The 12969-nt window shown below is 56.5% G+C and overlaps 1 protein-coding gene across 1 annotated transcript in view; it reads left to right on the forward strand.

Moving 5' to 3' along the window:
- Positions 1-204: 204 nt before the first annotated feature.
- The window catches only part of SIM2 (SIM bHLH transcription factor 2), a 58932-nt gene continuing 46167 nt past the window's right edge, over positions 205-12969 (forward strand). The window contains exons 1-3 of the mRNA XM_056329956.1: positions 205-379; positions 9490-9572; positions 12472-12561. Of these exons, the coding sequence (XP_056185931.1) occupies positions 205-379; positions 9490-9572; positions 12472-12561 (348 nt within the window). The remainder of the gene's footprint in view (positions 380-9489; positions 9573-12471; positions 12562-12969) is intronic.

Raw genomic sequence — 12969 nt, forward strand, 5'->3', positions numbered from 1 at the left:
TCCCCTTTCCCCCTTTTTTCTCTCCTTTTTACTTTTTATTATTATTGTTATTTGATTTGGTTTGGTTTGGTTTGATTTGGGTGATTTCCCTCCCTCCCTTCCTTAAACGAAAATACTAACTCTGAAGCCGAAATCCATGCCCCCTGCAATTCGGAAGAATCGGGTCTAATATGCCAGTGTCATCTTCGCCTTGCAGTAGTCGCGATGAAGGAAAAATCCAAGAACGCGGCAAAGACTAGACGGGAAAAAGAAAATGGAGAATTCTACGAACTGGCCAAACTCCTGCCCCTGCCCTCGGCCATCACCTCCCAGCTGGACAAGGCGTCCATCATTCGCCTCACCACCAGCTACCTGAAAATGCGAGCCGTCTTCCCCGAAGGTAACCACCCCGGGGGGGGGCATCCGCCTCCCGCCCGGCCCGCACGGGAGGGACGGGGCAGCACTGCGGCCCGAAAAGGGGGGCGGGGGGGGCGACCCCGAGACGAGCCCACAACGCCTCTACGTCCTGGGAAGAAGGGGGGAGGGGTGCTTGCAGGGGTCCCCGCACCGGGTGGCAAACGAGAGGCGAGAGAGGGAAAAGCGGCCGGCGGTGGGAAGGAGCCCGCTTCCCGGGAAGGGGAGGCAGCGGAAAGCCCAGGCTTGCCGCCGGGGTGGCGCGCGCAGGGCGGGCTGCAAGTAGCAGCTCTGGTGCTGCGAGACCTAAACCCGAGAGCAGCTCGCCTCAGTCGCACGTAGGAAACCGAGACCCCCCGGGAATCGCCTCCGGGGTGCGGACTGCGGGGGGACCCCGGCCGGTGGCTGCGCCGGGCTGGCGGCGGAGCGGGGGCGGGCAGCCCGGCCGGCGGCGGGGGCGGCAAAGCCCTCTGGTTAACACACACACCCTCTTCCCGCTCCTCCTTTGCTGCCCGTTCGGCTCCGTCTGCTCGGGGGGCACCGTCCCGAAAAGAGCGGGCTCCGCTCGTCTGTGCCGTGCCCGGCGCCCGCGGCCCCGGGAGGCAGCCGCCCCGGCCCCTGGGGGAGGCCCCTCGGCGCGGCGCTCCTGCCTGTGCCCGGGCACGGCCTCGGGGAAAGAAAAACAGCGTGGGTGTTACTGTTTTGTTTTGGTTAGTTTTCTGGAGGTAGAGAAGCAGGCTGGGAAATAAGGTGCGTCGGCTTCTCAGCGAGGCCCTCCGCCTTCTCCTGGGGCCGAGGAGAGCGGGGAGGGCCAGTCCGAGCCCCCCGTGCCCCCGAGCGGGGCCGGGACCCAGCTGCTCCCCGGCCGGGGCCCTGCGGAGCCGGGGCCCTGCGGGCCGGCGGTGGCCCTCGTAACTCTTCTCGGCGACAGACAGCAACGAGGGCGGACACGGCTCTCTCCTTGCGCCGGGCTTTGGTAAAGAGCACCCTCCGGGCTGCCTGGCACCTCACCCCGAGCGCCGGGCGGAGGCAGAGCTGGGGCCGCCTTGGGCGAAGGGGAAGCGGCCGGCCGGCACCCACCGGGAGCCGTCGGCCGCCCGTTCTTTCCGTGCCGCCGCTGAGCTGATGGAAGCCGTGAAATGAAACACTGGTTAGTGTCTGCGGGTGGCTAAAAAAAGCCCAGCTCCCCCCTTTGTCATTTGTTTGTGCCTCTCCGGACGGAGAGCGGGGGTGAAGGAATTAGCAAATTCCGGAGTGGAAGGTCTGCTCTCCGTCGCGGTTTCTAAGCAGTATTATTAAAAGGCTGAAAAAAAAAAATAAGGTGGGGGTGTGGAAAAAAACCCACTCCCAAACCGAGAAAAGCTTACCGTATGGCTATCTAATTCAGTAATTTCGAGAGCAAGCACGAGCCGTGCTACAAGAACGCCAGGGCTCCTTTAGCGTGCCCTCCCGAAGCACACCGAGTTAGCGGGGCAAGGGGAAGCGAGGAGCTTGCTCCGCTGGAATTTCCAGCCGTTATCTCCCATCGGGCAATTTCCCGATGAGAAATAGAGCGTCGTAATTTCGGGGGGCCGCTCGCCGGCCCTGGTTGGGGAGCATGTCCCCGAATGGCTTTGATTTGGGAGGGAAGAAAAGTGGCAAGTTTCAAGATGCTGCTGAATGTGTCCCTGATTTTCCAGCCCTGCCGGTGCTCAAGAGCCACAAGACGACCCCGAGAGCAGGTTTATACCCACAGCTCGGGTGTGCTTTACGTGTCTGTCTTCCTTAAACAGGCCGGGCGTGCGCTTCCGCACACTCTGCTTATTAAGAACAACGTTTAAATGCATACAGCGAATTCCTGATCTTTCATCGTCTTAAGTACGGATGGAAATATATTTAAAACCAAAGCTTTGCATCCAGAGATGACAGGCCGGGGAAATAACCGCGTCCGGTCTCCGAGCAGTGCGCTCGGTGTCTGGGAGGGTGGAGGGTACCGGGGGGAGCCGAAGAGACGCGGCTGCGGGCAGTGCCCGCTCCCCCGCCGGCTGCGTTTGGTGCCGGGCGGGGGGGCTGCCCAACGGCACAGTCCTGCAGTACCCTAACTTCCCTTTCCCTCGGGATTTGTCTGCGGAAGGAGGGGAGGGAGAGTCCTTTCCTTTCCCATACCCGACTGGTGATTTCCAGCTGGCTGTACTGGGAGGGGAGGAGGGGAAACTTAGCAGCCCGAGAGTGCTGCCCAGGACGGTATCTTGAATTCTGGGGCAGCAAGACCTGGGGAAACTGCCCCTTAGAGCATGCTGGACTCGAATTGGGGGGGCGGGGGGGGGGGGGGGGGGCGGGGAGTGGGCGTGCGGAGGGGCGAGGACACCCACGTCCCAGGTCCTGGGGCTTGAAATAAAGATGGGCACGTAACGGGTCCCCTTGCCACCCGCCGGCCTCTGCTCCCGGGGCAGTGGGAGCTGCGCCGACGGCGCTCCTCCGGAACTCGCCCCCGAAGCGGCCGCCGCCGCGAGTCCAGCGCCCCGGGCCGCCCCGGCCGGCACCGTGGCATCACCCCCGTAAGGCTGAAGGGAGTTTACTTGTCCCAGCCCGCGGTGGCGGGGGGCGGGGGGGCAGGCGTGAGACGCCTCCAGCGTGCTTGCTAGGCCCGGGGTAGCTGCAGCCAGCGTGATCAGAATTGTTGTCAAGCTATAAAACTGGCTTCCAGCTCTGTCTAGACTGGAAGGGAAAAGAGAGAGAGAGAGCGAGCTGTGTTTTTAAAAACTCCAGTGGATGGCTTCCCCTCTACCCCCCTCCACACCACTGCTTTATAACCAGAACGAACTGACACACAGTTTAGGCAAAGCGTGGGACCCTCGCCGAGGTGTCTGGTCCCAGGGTTCGACAGGGCTTGTAAGGGGATTCAGACGGGTCTCCCCCTGCTCACCCCGGCCAGGGTTTTCCCGAAGATGCACGTTTTGGACTGAATTCACATATCCCCCCTCGGAGGCGCCCAGTCAGGCTCCAAGAAGTGAGAGTGAAAGGAGATTTATATTCCAGCTCCTTCCTGCCCTCAAAGTGGAAGCCCTGGAAGGCACAATTTCGTGCTCCGATATCACAGATTATGCCGTGCGGTTTCACTCTGGCCTTCAGATTAATGAATTAAGGTCCAGGAGACAGCAACCTACAGCCTCCCCCACGCTCCTGCTCTGTAACATTGTCTTCTCTTGTGTTTTGATTTTTTGCCAAGGCATTTATTACTGTAGAACAAAAATACACCACGGGGCTTCTTTTGTCTTGACTGTCAGTATTTGTAATTTTAATTTTTTTTTTCTGAAAATGAGCTAATGGAAGAAAGAGACGAGAGAATAAATCACATTTTAAATCCGCGATTCTCTGCCCCCGGCTGTGGCAGACTGGTTAGATTGTGACACTCTTCCGCCCCCATCCCGGACGCAGTTTCCAAAACTGACTATAAAACTGCACATTTATGCATGTTTAAACTTGGTGGGAACGAGCTAAATAATCAGTGACACAAAAGATAATGTGCGCTATACAAAATGATCTGAATAAAACGATTGAGCGGTAGATTTTAGACTTCTCCCTTATTCCGAGGCGCAGACAATAGAAATTCCTAGGGGTACACAGACTTTTCGGTCCCTATTTAAACCTGGCCGTGAATGTATATTTTAAGAAAATTAAGGCGAATTGCAGCTATTCCATCTAATTTTCATACGCACGGGGAAGAGGCTCATTAAATAAATAAAGCCCGAGCTGACGGCGTGAGTAATCCCTCTTCAAAACCGTGCCTCTATTGTAGTAACCTCTAATAGTGTGGCATTAACGGTCTTTACTAAAACAAAAGTGCCGTTAGGGCTTCCCTGGAGCTGCGCAGCCGCTCCCAGGCGGCGGGAGCCGGCAGCCGGGCGGTGCGGGGACGGGCGGCAGCGGCGGCGGGGTCGCTCCGGCCTCTCCCGCCGGCGGGGAGGGAGGGAGGCAGGGGGCGCGGGAGGAAGGGGGTCACTGCCCCGGTGGCTGTGGCTCTGCCCGGGACCTCGCCGTTTGCCTTGAGCCGGCTTTCGGGCCTGATAACGTGACCTGGTGTTCCTGGCTCGCCGAGAAGAGCCGGGTTTGAATTTGTCCGGGTGTCCTGGAGGGCGTTTTTGTTGGTGGTTGTTTTGGTTTTTTTTCTCTGGGACTTGGCCTTTTCCCTTTTCTTTTCTTTTTTTTTCTCCCCCCTCCCTCCCCCAACTAAAGTCTTGATCCTTACGTCCGTCGCTCCCATCGCCCAGCCCTCGGTTGCCTTTCCAGCCGGTGACGCTGAAGCCCGCAGAGAGGAGGCGGGCGGCCCTGCACATCCCTGCCGATCCTGCCAGAATCAAGCTAACGCAGCCCTGCTCTTTCCCAAAGCGACGCCGGCTTCGGAGCCTCCCCCGCCGACTAGATGTTACCCCCGCCAAGGCCGGGGGCTCCCCGTCGGCTCCAGACGGAGCCCGGCCCCTCGGCCCCGCCTGTCAAGCGATGCTATCCTCCGTGCCGTCGGGGCTGAGATACTTAGCCCCCCGCTCCAGACGGGGCTTAGGGCGAGATGTCAGCTTTTCCCCTCGCCCAGACCCCCGCTGTCTGCCTCACCTCACGGGCTGACAGGCCACCCCCTCCCCATCCAACCCTGGGCCTCGCCTAAACGAGGGAGACAAAGCTAGACGGAGAGCAAGGGCCTCCGCCCCGGCCCCGGTTGGCAGCCCACCGCCCCCCCGGTAAGTTCCCCGTTGCTCTCCCGGCCGAGGGAGGCACAACCGCACTAGGGAAAAACATCCCCCAGGAGAGGCGGCGCTGAAAATCCCGGCGCTTGTAGTTGACCCAGGTTAGGATGGCGATTGAATAACCGGGGGGCACCAGGCGCCCCGGGGGAGCTGGGGAACAGTACAGTAGACACAAAGGAAATGCTCCAAGTTACAGGGCAATCCGATACTTCACATAATACATCGCTAAGTAATTCTTTTAGCAGAATCCCAAGCAGAAAAGCTACCGGGCTTTCAAACGTGTGTATGTACGAATTTATACATTCGGAGAGCAAAGGTGGGAGTTGTTTTCAAGATTTCTAGATCTTATTACAGTTTAAGTCATCCCCCTCCCTGGAAACTGGGAAATGGTACAGAGTGAATGTTGAGGTACGTTGAAAAACACTCAGAGATGTCAAAAGACGGTGGGGAGGAAATCGTGCCCGGGTTTGCCGAAGGGACGGGGACGCATTGTGTGAGAACTCCGCGTCTTTCAATGGCAAAAGTAGCACGTACCTTGGGGTGCCTGTGCAAAACCCCCTCTCTGCCCCTGGGACGCCGTTGTCGGAGCTGAACCTGCCGCCCCCTGCCCGGAGCGGCGGGCGGGCACAACTGCGATTAGGGCCGGTTATTTGCCCGTTCGCGTCGCCTGCCAGGCATCCCGCTGTGCCCGTCCTGCCCTCCTGGCACGGTCCTCGTCCGGACCAGGGGTCGTTACAGACACCAGTAAACGGAGCGCAGACAAGGAGAAGGGTTCATCTCATCCATGTTTGCCGACGGCAGGGTGCCAGGAAAGAAGATGTTGCTCCTGGGACCGGCAAGTCACCCTCCCCGCAGGCAGCGCTTCGCCGTGCCAGCTCCTGCCCGCCGGGGCGGGCTTTGCTGCTGAGCCCGGCCTCGGCTCCCCGGACTGTGCGCTACCGGCAGCGGCCGGAGTCGCCCCAAGCCGCTGGCTGCAGGCGAACCCCTACCTTCTGGCACGGCAAAGGGGCTGCGCTCGGGAGACAGGCCCACCCCCACGGGCGTCCCAAGCGTTTGTAGTAAGGATGCTCCAGCTACTCGCTTGCTCGCCGCGAAATCGCTTTCTGGGCCAGCGTCGCAGGTAATTCGTGCTGCAAGGGGGCATTTAATAACGTTTCCTTCGAAATGACCTGTCCGGTCCCGCACCGGCTGCACAGCCGTGTCGGAGACCCGACAGCCTTCCCCGTCGGTGACCCCTTTCCGGCCGAGGCCACCCCAGCAAACTCCCACCGCGTTTAAGCGATGCAGGAAACGCTGGCTTTGTATCGGCAGCTCTTTTGGCCTCGCTCCAGTCCAGTGAGTGAAAATGTGCGTTATTTACTGGCTGGGCAGGAGCAGCTCGTCTGAGTCTATTGCATCCATATGTTTACAGGACGTACGCTGCGCGTTTGCTGATCTCTCGGAAGACAGGTTAACGGGCGTTAGTCCTTTATCTGAACTTAAGGTTTTATTCGTTTCGTTTCCACCTTTAAAGGGATCTGCTGGTGGATTAAATGATAAAATCATCGGCTTTAGAGTAGGCTTAGACGAATGCCAGGCTGATCCACCAGACGTTTTACGTTTGATGCGAGTTCGCAATTGCAACTCCAATTTAGAATTTCAAAGGGAACAAATCTGCGGCAGTGACTTTTTTTAGTCCGGGTTAGGAAAGAACCTCAAAAATAGTGGAGATTTTAGGGGTGCCGTGAAACGGTACCTGGCCCAGTCGTGATGGACAGGACGGAGCAGATTGCCATGCACGGGTGTGGCAGAGATACCGTTCGTTCTTGAAAAGCTTCTTCGTGAGCGGCTCAAGAAGTAAATCTGCTTCGTCCTTTGGAAAGTTAAGGCTCGTTTCAGGACGGTTTTTAAACCACTATGCGTAACAACCCCCTTTGTAGGGTTCCAATCCCATGTTTCAAGATTTGCAATAAGTAAATCGAAATAAAGGCAAGCCCCGCAGCACCAGGACTGCCGTTTCCATTTGTCACCGTCTCGGAAAAGGGGCTGCAGGATGTCTTTGCGAGGTCCTTGGAAGTTTAGGAGCCTTTTCCAGACTGCCAGTTGGGAAACGACGTAGAAAAGTGCGACTTTTCGTTTGTTCTTCAAAGAAAGTTTCCCAAAGCGTGGTCAAACCTGCCTCTCGGCCAAGGGAAGGTGTCCTTCCCCTCCTCACGAGAAAGCTCAGCCGCACACCGTGCCCTTCTGCGGCGCGGTTTGGAGAGACCCGCTGGGGCAGCCGGAGCGGAGCGGCTGTCACGGGCTGGGGAGGCAAACGCCTTCTTGGACTGACCTCGGGTGCTGTTAGTGTCTTGCGACGCTGGGAGGGAGGTGTCAGGGACGGCCCAGGTCCCCGGGGTGCCCTGCCTGGAGCTGGGAGCCAGAGGCTCCTTTGTGCTTGACCGGCTGGAGCGGGGCGCGGGGCCAGGCTCCGCTGACACCGGGAGGCGAAACGCGCGGGGAGGCACCGCGGGCAGCCGCGCTACTCCACGCGTCCTTCTCTGCCGACCCCCGCTTCTCCAGCGGGAGATCCTGTCCACCTCAAGGGAGGCCCCAAGAACGGGGGGAAAGGTTCCCATCTTTTCTAGACCAGGGCTACCTGCCGACACACGGCCAACGGATACGCGGATCCGGGAGGGCTTCGGCCAGAGCGTTTAGAAACACGGTCCAGAGCTGCAGCTCAGGGCAGGGCTTTCCGCCTGGGTGCCAGCCGCTTCTCCCTCCCGTAACGGAGCCGAGCGGGGCGCCCGCTGCAGTGGCCTTTGCCCCCGCAAGCTTGCGGCGGGAGGTTTCTTTGAAAGCACCTGGTCGGTGAGAGGGCACCGGAGGAAAACGCGGCTCTGGGTTTTATGGCTGCACATCGGTTTGCAGCGACACTGAAGGCTGCCCGGGCTGAAGGGTGCAGGGCTGTGCATCCATCGCACGCATGTGTGTCCACGCGAAACGCTACAGGAGGGACCCCCGGCCGCAGTGAGCCAGGGTGCTTGTGGAGCCGTCGACGCCAGCCCCGCCGCCAGCCCAGCCGGCCTGGCAGCCCCGAGCATCCCCGCCTTTCACCCGGCACCGGCCCTCCCGCAGCGCCTGTATCCTGCAGGCCAGCACGGGCAGGACACCCGTCGGGCTCCAGGTCCTCTCAGAAGCGGTGCCGTAGCCCCGAGGGCTGTCCTTTCTCTCCAAAAAGAAGACACTAAACGGATGCGGTCCCGTCCCTTCCTTCCCCCGCCATCTGTGCGCTCCTGAGGGTAATGGCACGCTGCAGAGCCTGCCGTCAGGTGCCGACATGAATCTCCAGCTCTTCGGCTGGCGCGGGTAGTGGTACCAGCTCCACCGGGGAGCTCGTGCAACCCTTCTTTGCGTGGAGGAAATTAAAAACAAACAAATGAACCCCAGGCCAGCGCCCCCCCCCAAGCCCCCCCAACACAGCTCCATCGATAACCTTTCGCTGTCACCAAGGCAGAGCAGGGCACACGGGCTGCCCCCACCCCGCCGGAGAGCGCTATGGCGGAGCGGCGGGGCCGGGGCTCGGCCGGGGCCGGGATGGCCGCAGGCAGGGGCGGTGCGGGGCGGCGAAGCTGTGCAATTGCGCCGGCAAATTGCTCGGTCCCGCCTGTGAGCAGGTGACGAGGCCGTCGGGGCAATTTCTCCCCTACTGAGCTCCGGCCCTTTTTAACAGCCTCAGCCCCCTCCCCAGCCGGGACCCGCCTTGGCCAGCGTGGGGGTCGCCGGCACCGGCACCCCTGCGCAAGCTGCGCTCCCGCCCAGCCCGCTGGCCAGCGGCAGAAGTGGCGGGCGGCGGGGGGGCCGCGCCGGTGGCCCGGCACTAACTGAAGACAGGGGATGTCTCATAGCTCCCTGTGCCTTCCGTGTGGGAACCCCGCCGGGCTGTGCCTGGCAAGGCTGCGGTCAGGCTGGCTGCTCCGCGCCTGCCTCCGCTGCGGCTCGTCCCTCGGGTCCTCAGTGTGTGACCGGTGTTCCCTCATCCTGTCCGCGGGGGAAGTGGGGACGGGCGCGGTGCTGCTGGCAGGACGGTACCGGCACGGCGGGCGGGGGGAAGCGGTGGGGGCAGGCGCGTCCCTGAGGGTGCACTGGAGGGCGGACGGCTCTCCGGGGAGGGAGAGGGTACGTCCGCGGGTGCCCTGGCAGGGACTTCCAGAAAAAGAGCAGTTTTCTTCCCAAGAGTGTGCGTAGAAGGGACTCGGCCTTTCCCACGTGGTGAGCACCCACTCCGCGGTCTGGCCCGCTCCCCGCGGGAGAAGGGGGAGAGCGGGCGGGTTGGGGACAGTGCGCGTCCCGTCGGGGAGGCATGGCGGGCCCGGCTCCGCTTCCCGCGCTAACCAGCTCCTTGGTTGCCTTGCAGGTCTGGGCGACGCCTGGGGACAGCCGAGCAGGATAGGGCCCCTGGATAACGTGGCCATGGAGCTGGGATCCCATTTGCTTCAGGTAGTGGACGCCTTCCTCCTGCCGTACGCGCTGCGCATCGGCAGCCTGGTTTTGCGGTGTGATCAGCCGCCAGCCTCTTCCTCCTCTTCCTCCGCTCCCCCGCACGGCGAGAGGAGCCTGGGCGAAGCGTCCCTCTTATCCCGAGCCTGCACCGGCTGGGAGGGGAGAAAAAACACCAACCACCTCAGTAGCTTTTTGAGTTGTTTGTTTTTCTTTGGCCTTTGATACTAGCAGAAGTAACAGCTCGCCATGGCCCTGATCGGCTCCCTGCGCACGCAAAGTGTCTCCCAGCAGTAAGAGCGATAACCAGGCGGCCCGGGGCTGCTGGGGTGTCCCGCAGGCAGCCCCGGCCAGCGGCAACGGGGAGCGCCTTTGGGCTGGGGGGTGCCGGGCACTGGCGACCGTCGTTCTCCGCCGGTGACTCGGGAGGAGGAACCCGTGAGGGAGCGCAGAGCTCCCGAGGCGGGGGGCGAACATCTGGGTCAGATCTCCCGCGGACGTTAGCACCTGGAAACACCGTTGTTCGCAATCCCGTCGATCCGCTCTGGAATTCCTCCGGGTTCCCCCCGCGTAGGAGAGTTTAGGAAGTCGTAGCTGGGGCGTGTGTGCCAGCCGTAAGAAAAGAAAAAAAGAGTAGTTACGCTTAGCTCCATTTTTTTTTTTTTTTTATATGTGAACTTAATACAGCAAGGGGTTTTCTCCCCCGATTTTAAAGACCTAGTAAACCGTAATCATTTAACGGCCGTTTTTATTGTGGGAGGTTAATTCCTGGTCACAGAGCCGGGGCTGTTTTCACCCGGCTGGGGATGAAAACCTCAACAGAAACCCTGTTCGGGGTCTGTGGCCGCTCCCCCCGCCCAGCCGCCGGGAGGCCTGGCCCACCTTTGTCCCCGCCAGCCCCGGTGGCGCTCGGGGCGAGCCCCGGCGGTGGCCTCGCGCCCCGACCGTTGGCTCCCGCGCCCGCCCTCCCGCCTCGCGCCGCGGCCTCTGCGCCGTGTGCAGCCCCCTGAGGCGGCTGCCCCCCCCCCGGGCCCGAGCGGCGGCGTACGCCGGGGTCGGCGGGGCGGGCTGGCCGCGGAGGCTGCGCCAGGCCGTCCGACCTGCAGCCCTGCAAAACGCCGTCCGCCCTCCTGAGGCGAAGGGACTTCCACAGAGAGCGATTTGGTTCGGTACCGACCGCGTACAGTAAATGGAGATTGATAAAAGTTCAGTATTATCTCACGAGGAGGTATTTCTAGCCTTGAACGTTTTGTTCCAAGCAGCTGATGTATCAGCTGTTTCGGAATCACTAGTCTACCTAGAAAACACATTCATAGCTGCGTCATAAAAATCACTGTTGTTGCACTTGCTTCTCCTCCCTGTGAGCTATTTCACACTTTTGTCTGGCATTAAATGAACTTAAGTAACATATGCTAATCACCTGTAATACTCCTTTTACAGTTCAGTTATTTCTGAATTATGAATGCTTAACATTTTAGTAAAACCACATTTACTGTAAACTTCTTTCAAGGGTTCTTAGACTGAAACCTTACGTGTGGTGTTTCAGTTTCAGCATGCTTTTCTGTACAAGAAAGAGAGCTACTGCACTGTACAATGCAGTAATGGAAGCATCAGCACGGTTTTAGTTATAATACTGTGTAGAGCAATTGCAAAATGACAGTATTTAAAAGCAAAGTTATGGCTAAGGGATGCAATAATTTATTTCCCATTATAATACTTCTACAAAATTTAATTTATGTTTCAAAAAAGTTAAAAAACTAAAGGCAAAGAATAATCTGGTTTCAATTACATGCTGCAGAATCGTTAGTAGGCCAGAGAATAATTTGGAATATTTTCTTATTGGGGCAGCACTCTGAGACCATGAAGCATACAGGTCTTTATTGCTTTTCTCCTGATTCAGTAACTTAAAAGATGAATTAAAATAGACATTTCTTTATGTGTGTACTGTAAAAATTATTTTTCTTTTCCAAATACATTTTCCAATGATGTTCGTACTTATGTGTTGATCAAAGCTTCCTAAACTGTTTAGAGACAATGGATACTTTTTGACAAAGGACATCAGATATTTTTGAAAAAACACCTCAAATTGAGCACTGAAAGATCAAGGTACCCCCAAACTGGTAGTTGTGCATCCAAATCATGGCCAGATTTGGCTAACCTGTACCGTTTGCAGCATAATATTTTGTCTTGTATGAATGATGTATGACTAAGTTAAACTTCAGTTTTTACTCACACAGGTAATATTTACTTTCCAGTCAATATCCCATCAATAAGAATTTGTAGGATTGGATCTCGAGTTTGCATTTTTTATTACCACTACTTGAGATTCACAGACTAGGGATATAGCTTAATAAGCATAAATATCTATCCTCAAGTGTGATAAAGTTGTGAATGCTGATTTCTTTTACTTTCTTTATCTATGTTCACATAGTTATGGCAGATAGTCCTCTGTTCAGAAAGACGTTATTAAAAATATAGTCAAAGAAAGTTAAAACATTGCTTATGGTATCATTAAATATATTGCAAATAGTGGTAAACTGTGTCTGCCAATTATACCATAAAAAATGGCTTGTATAGTACTAGACTTTCCCCTAAGTACCACATAGCTCAGGATTTGTACTAAGTACTAAAATAACCAGAATCAACAGGAGAATGTTAGCTTGAAGTGAAGCAGTAAAGCTAGCATCTGTAGGGGGAATGAATTGGATTTCACAATGTGTGTGTGTGTGTCACAGAGTTTGTAGGAACAGCATCGGATAAAAGTTTCTGTTCCTTAAATTCTGCTTCTGTTTGCTGATGTTGGATAGCGATCTTCCTTCCAAAGACTTCAAAAATTTTTCACTGTAAATGGTTTAAACAGAGTGCTTGCTTTTTACCCTACATATTTTTTCTTTTTCAGACATTGGATGGTTTTGTTTTTGTGGTAGCATCAGATGGCAAAATAATGTACATCTCAGAAACAGCATCTGTACATCTTGGCTTATCTCAGGTATGAGTGATTTATTCTGTCCATCTGTTAAATACAGACACTAGATTTGGAACCGAACACTGATACCTTGCCACGTATATAATGTAATCGTTTTTTAGGGGTATTTGAAGGTTCAACTTTGTTCTCTGAGAAATGGTCTTACTTGAATATTCAAGTTTCTTTTACTTACAACCACATCATGGCTGTCTTTATATCTTTTCTTGTTCATTGTATTTTACTCCTCATTACCTTTAAGAAGGGTAATAAATAATATGATATTGCAAATTGCAGATATATACAGACCTTGAAACCCAAACCTATTGCCTGTGTGGTGACGCTATATGTCTGAAATAAAGTTTAGAATTCAAGTCTATATGTTTTAGATTGTGTAAGATATTGAGACTTACTATGAAATAGAGAGGAAATCTG

This window comes from Falco biarmicus, chromosome 2 (assembly GCF_023638135.1).
Source record: "Falco biarmicus isolate bFalBia1 chromosome 2, bFalBia1.pri, whole genome shotgun sequence".
Lineage (NCBI taxonomy): Eukaryota > Metazoa > Chordata > Aves > Falconiformes > Falconidae > Falco > Falco biarmicus.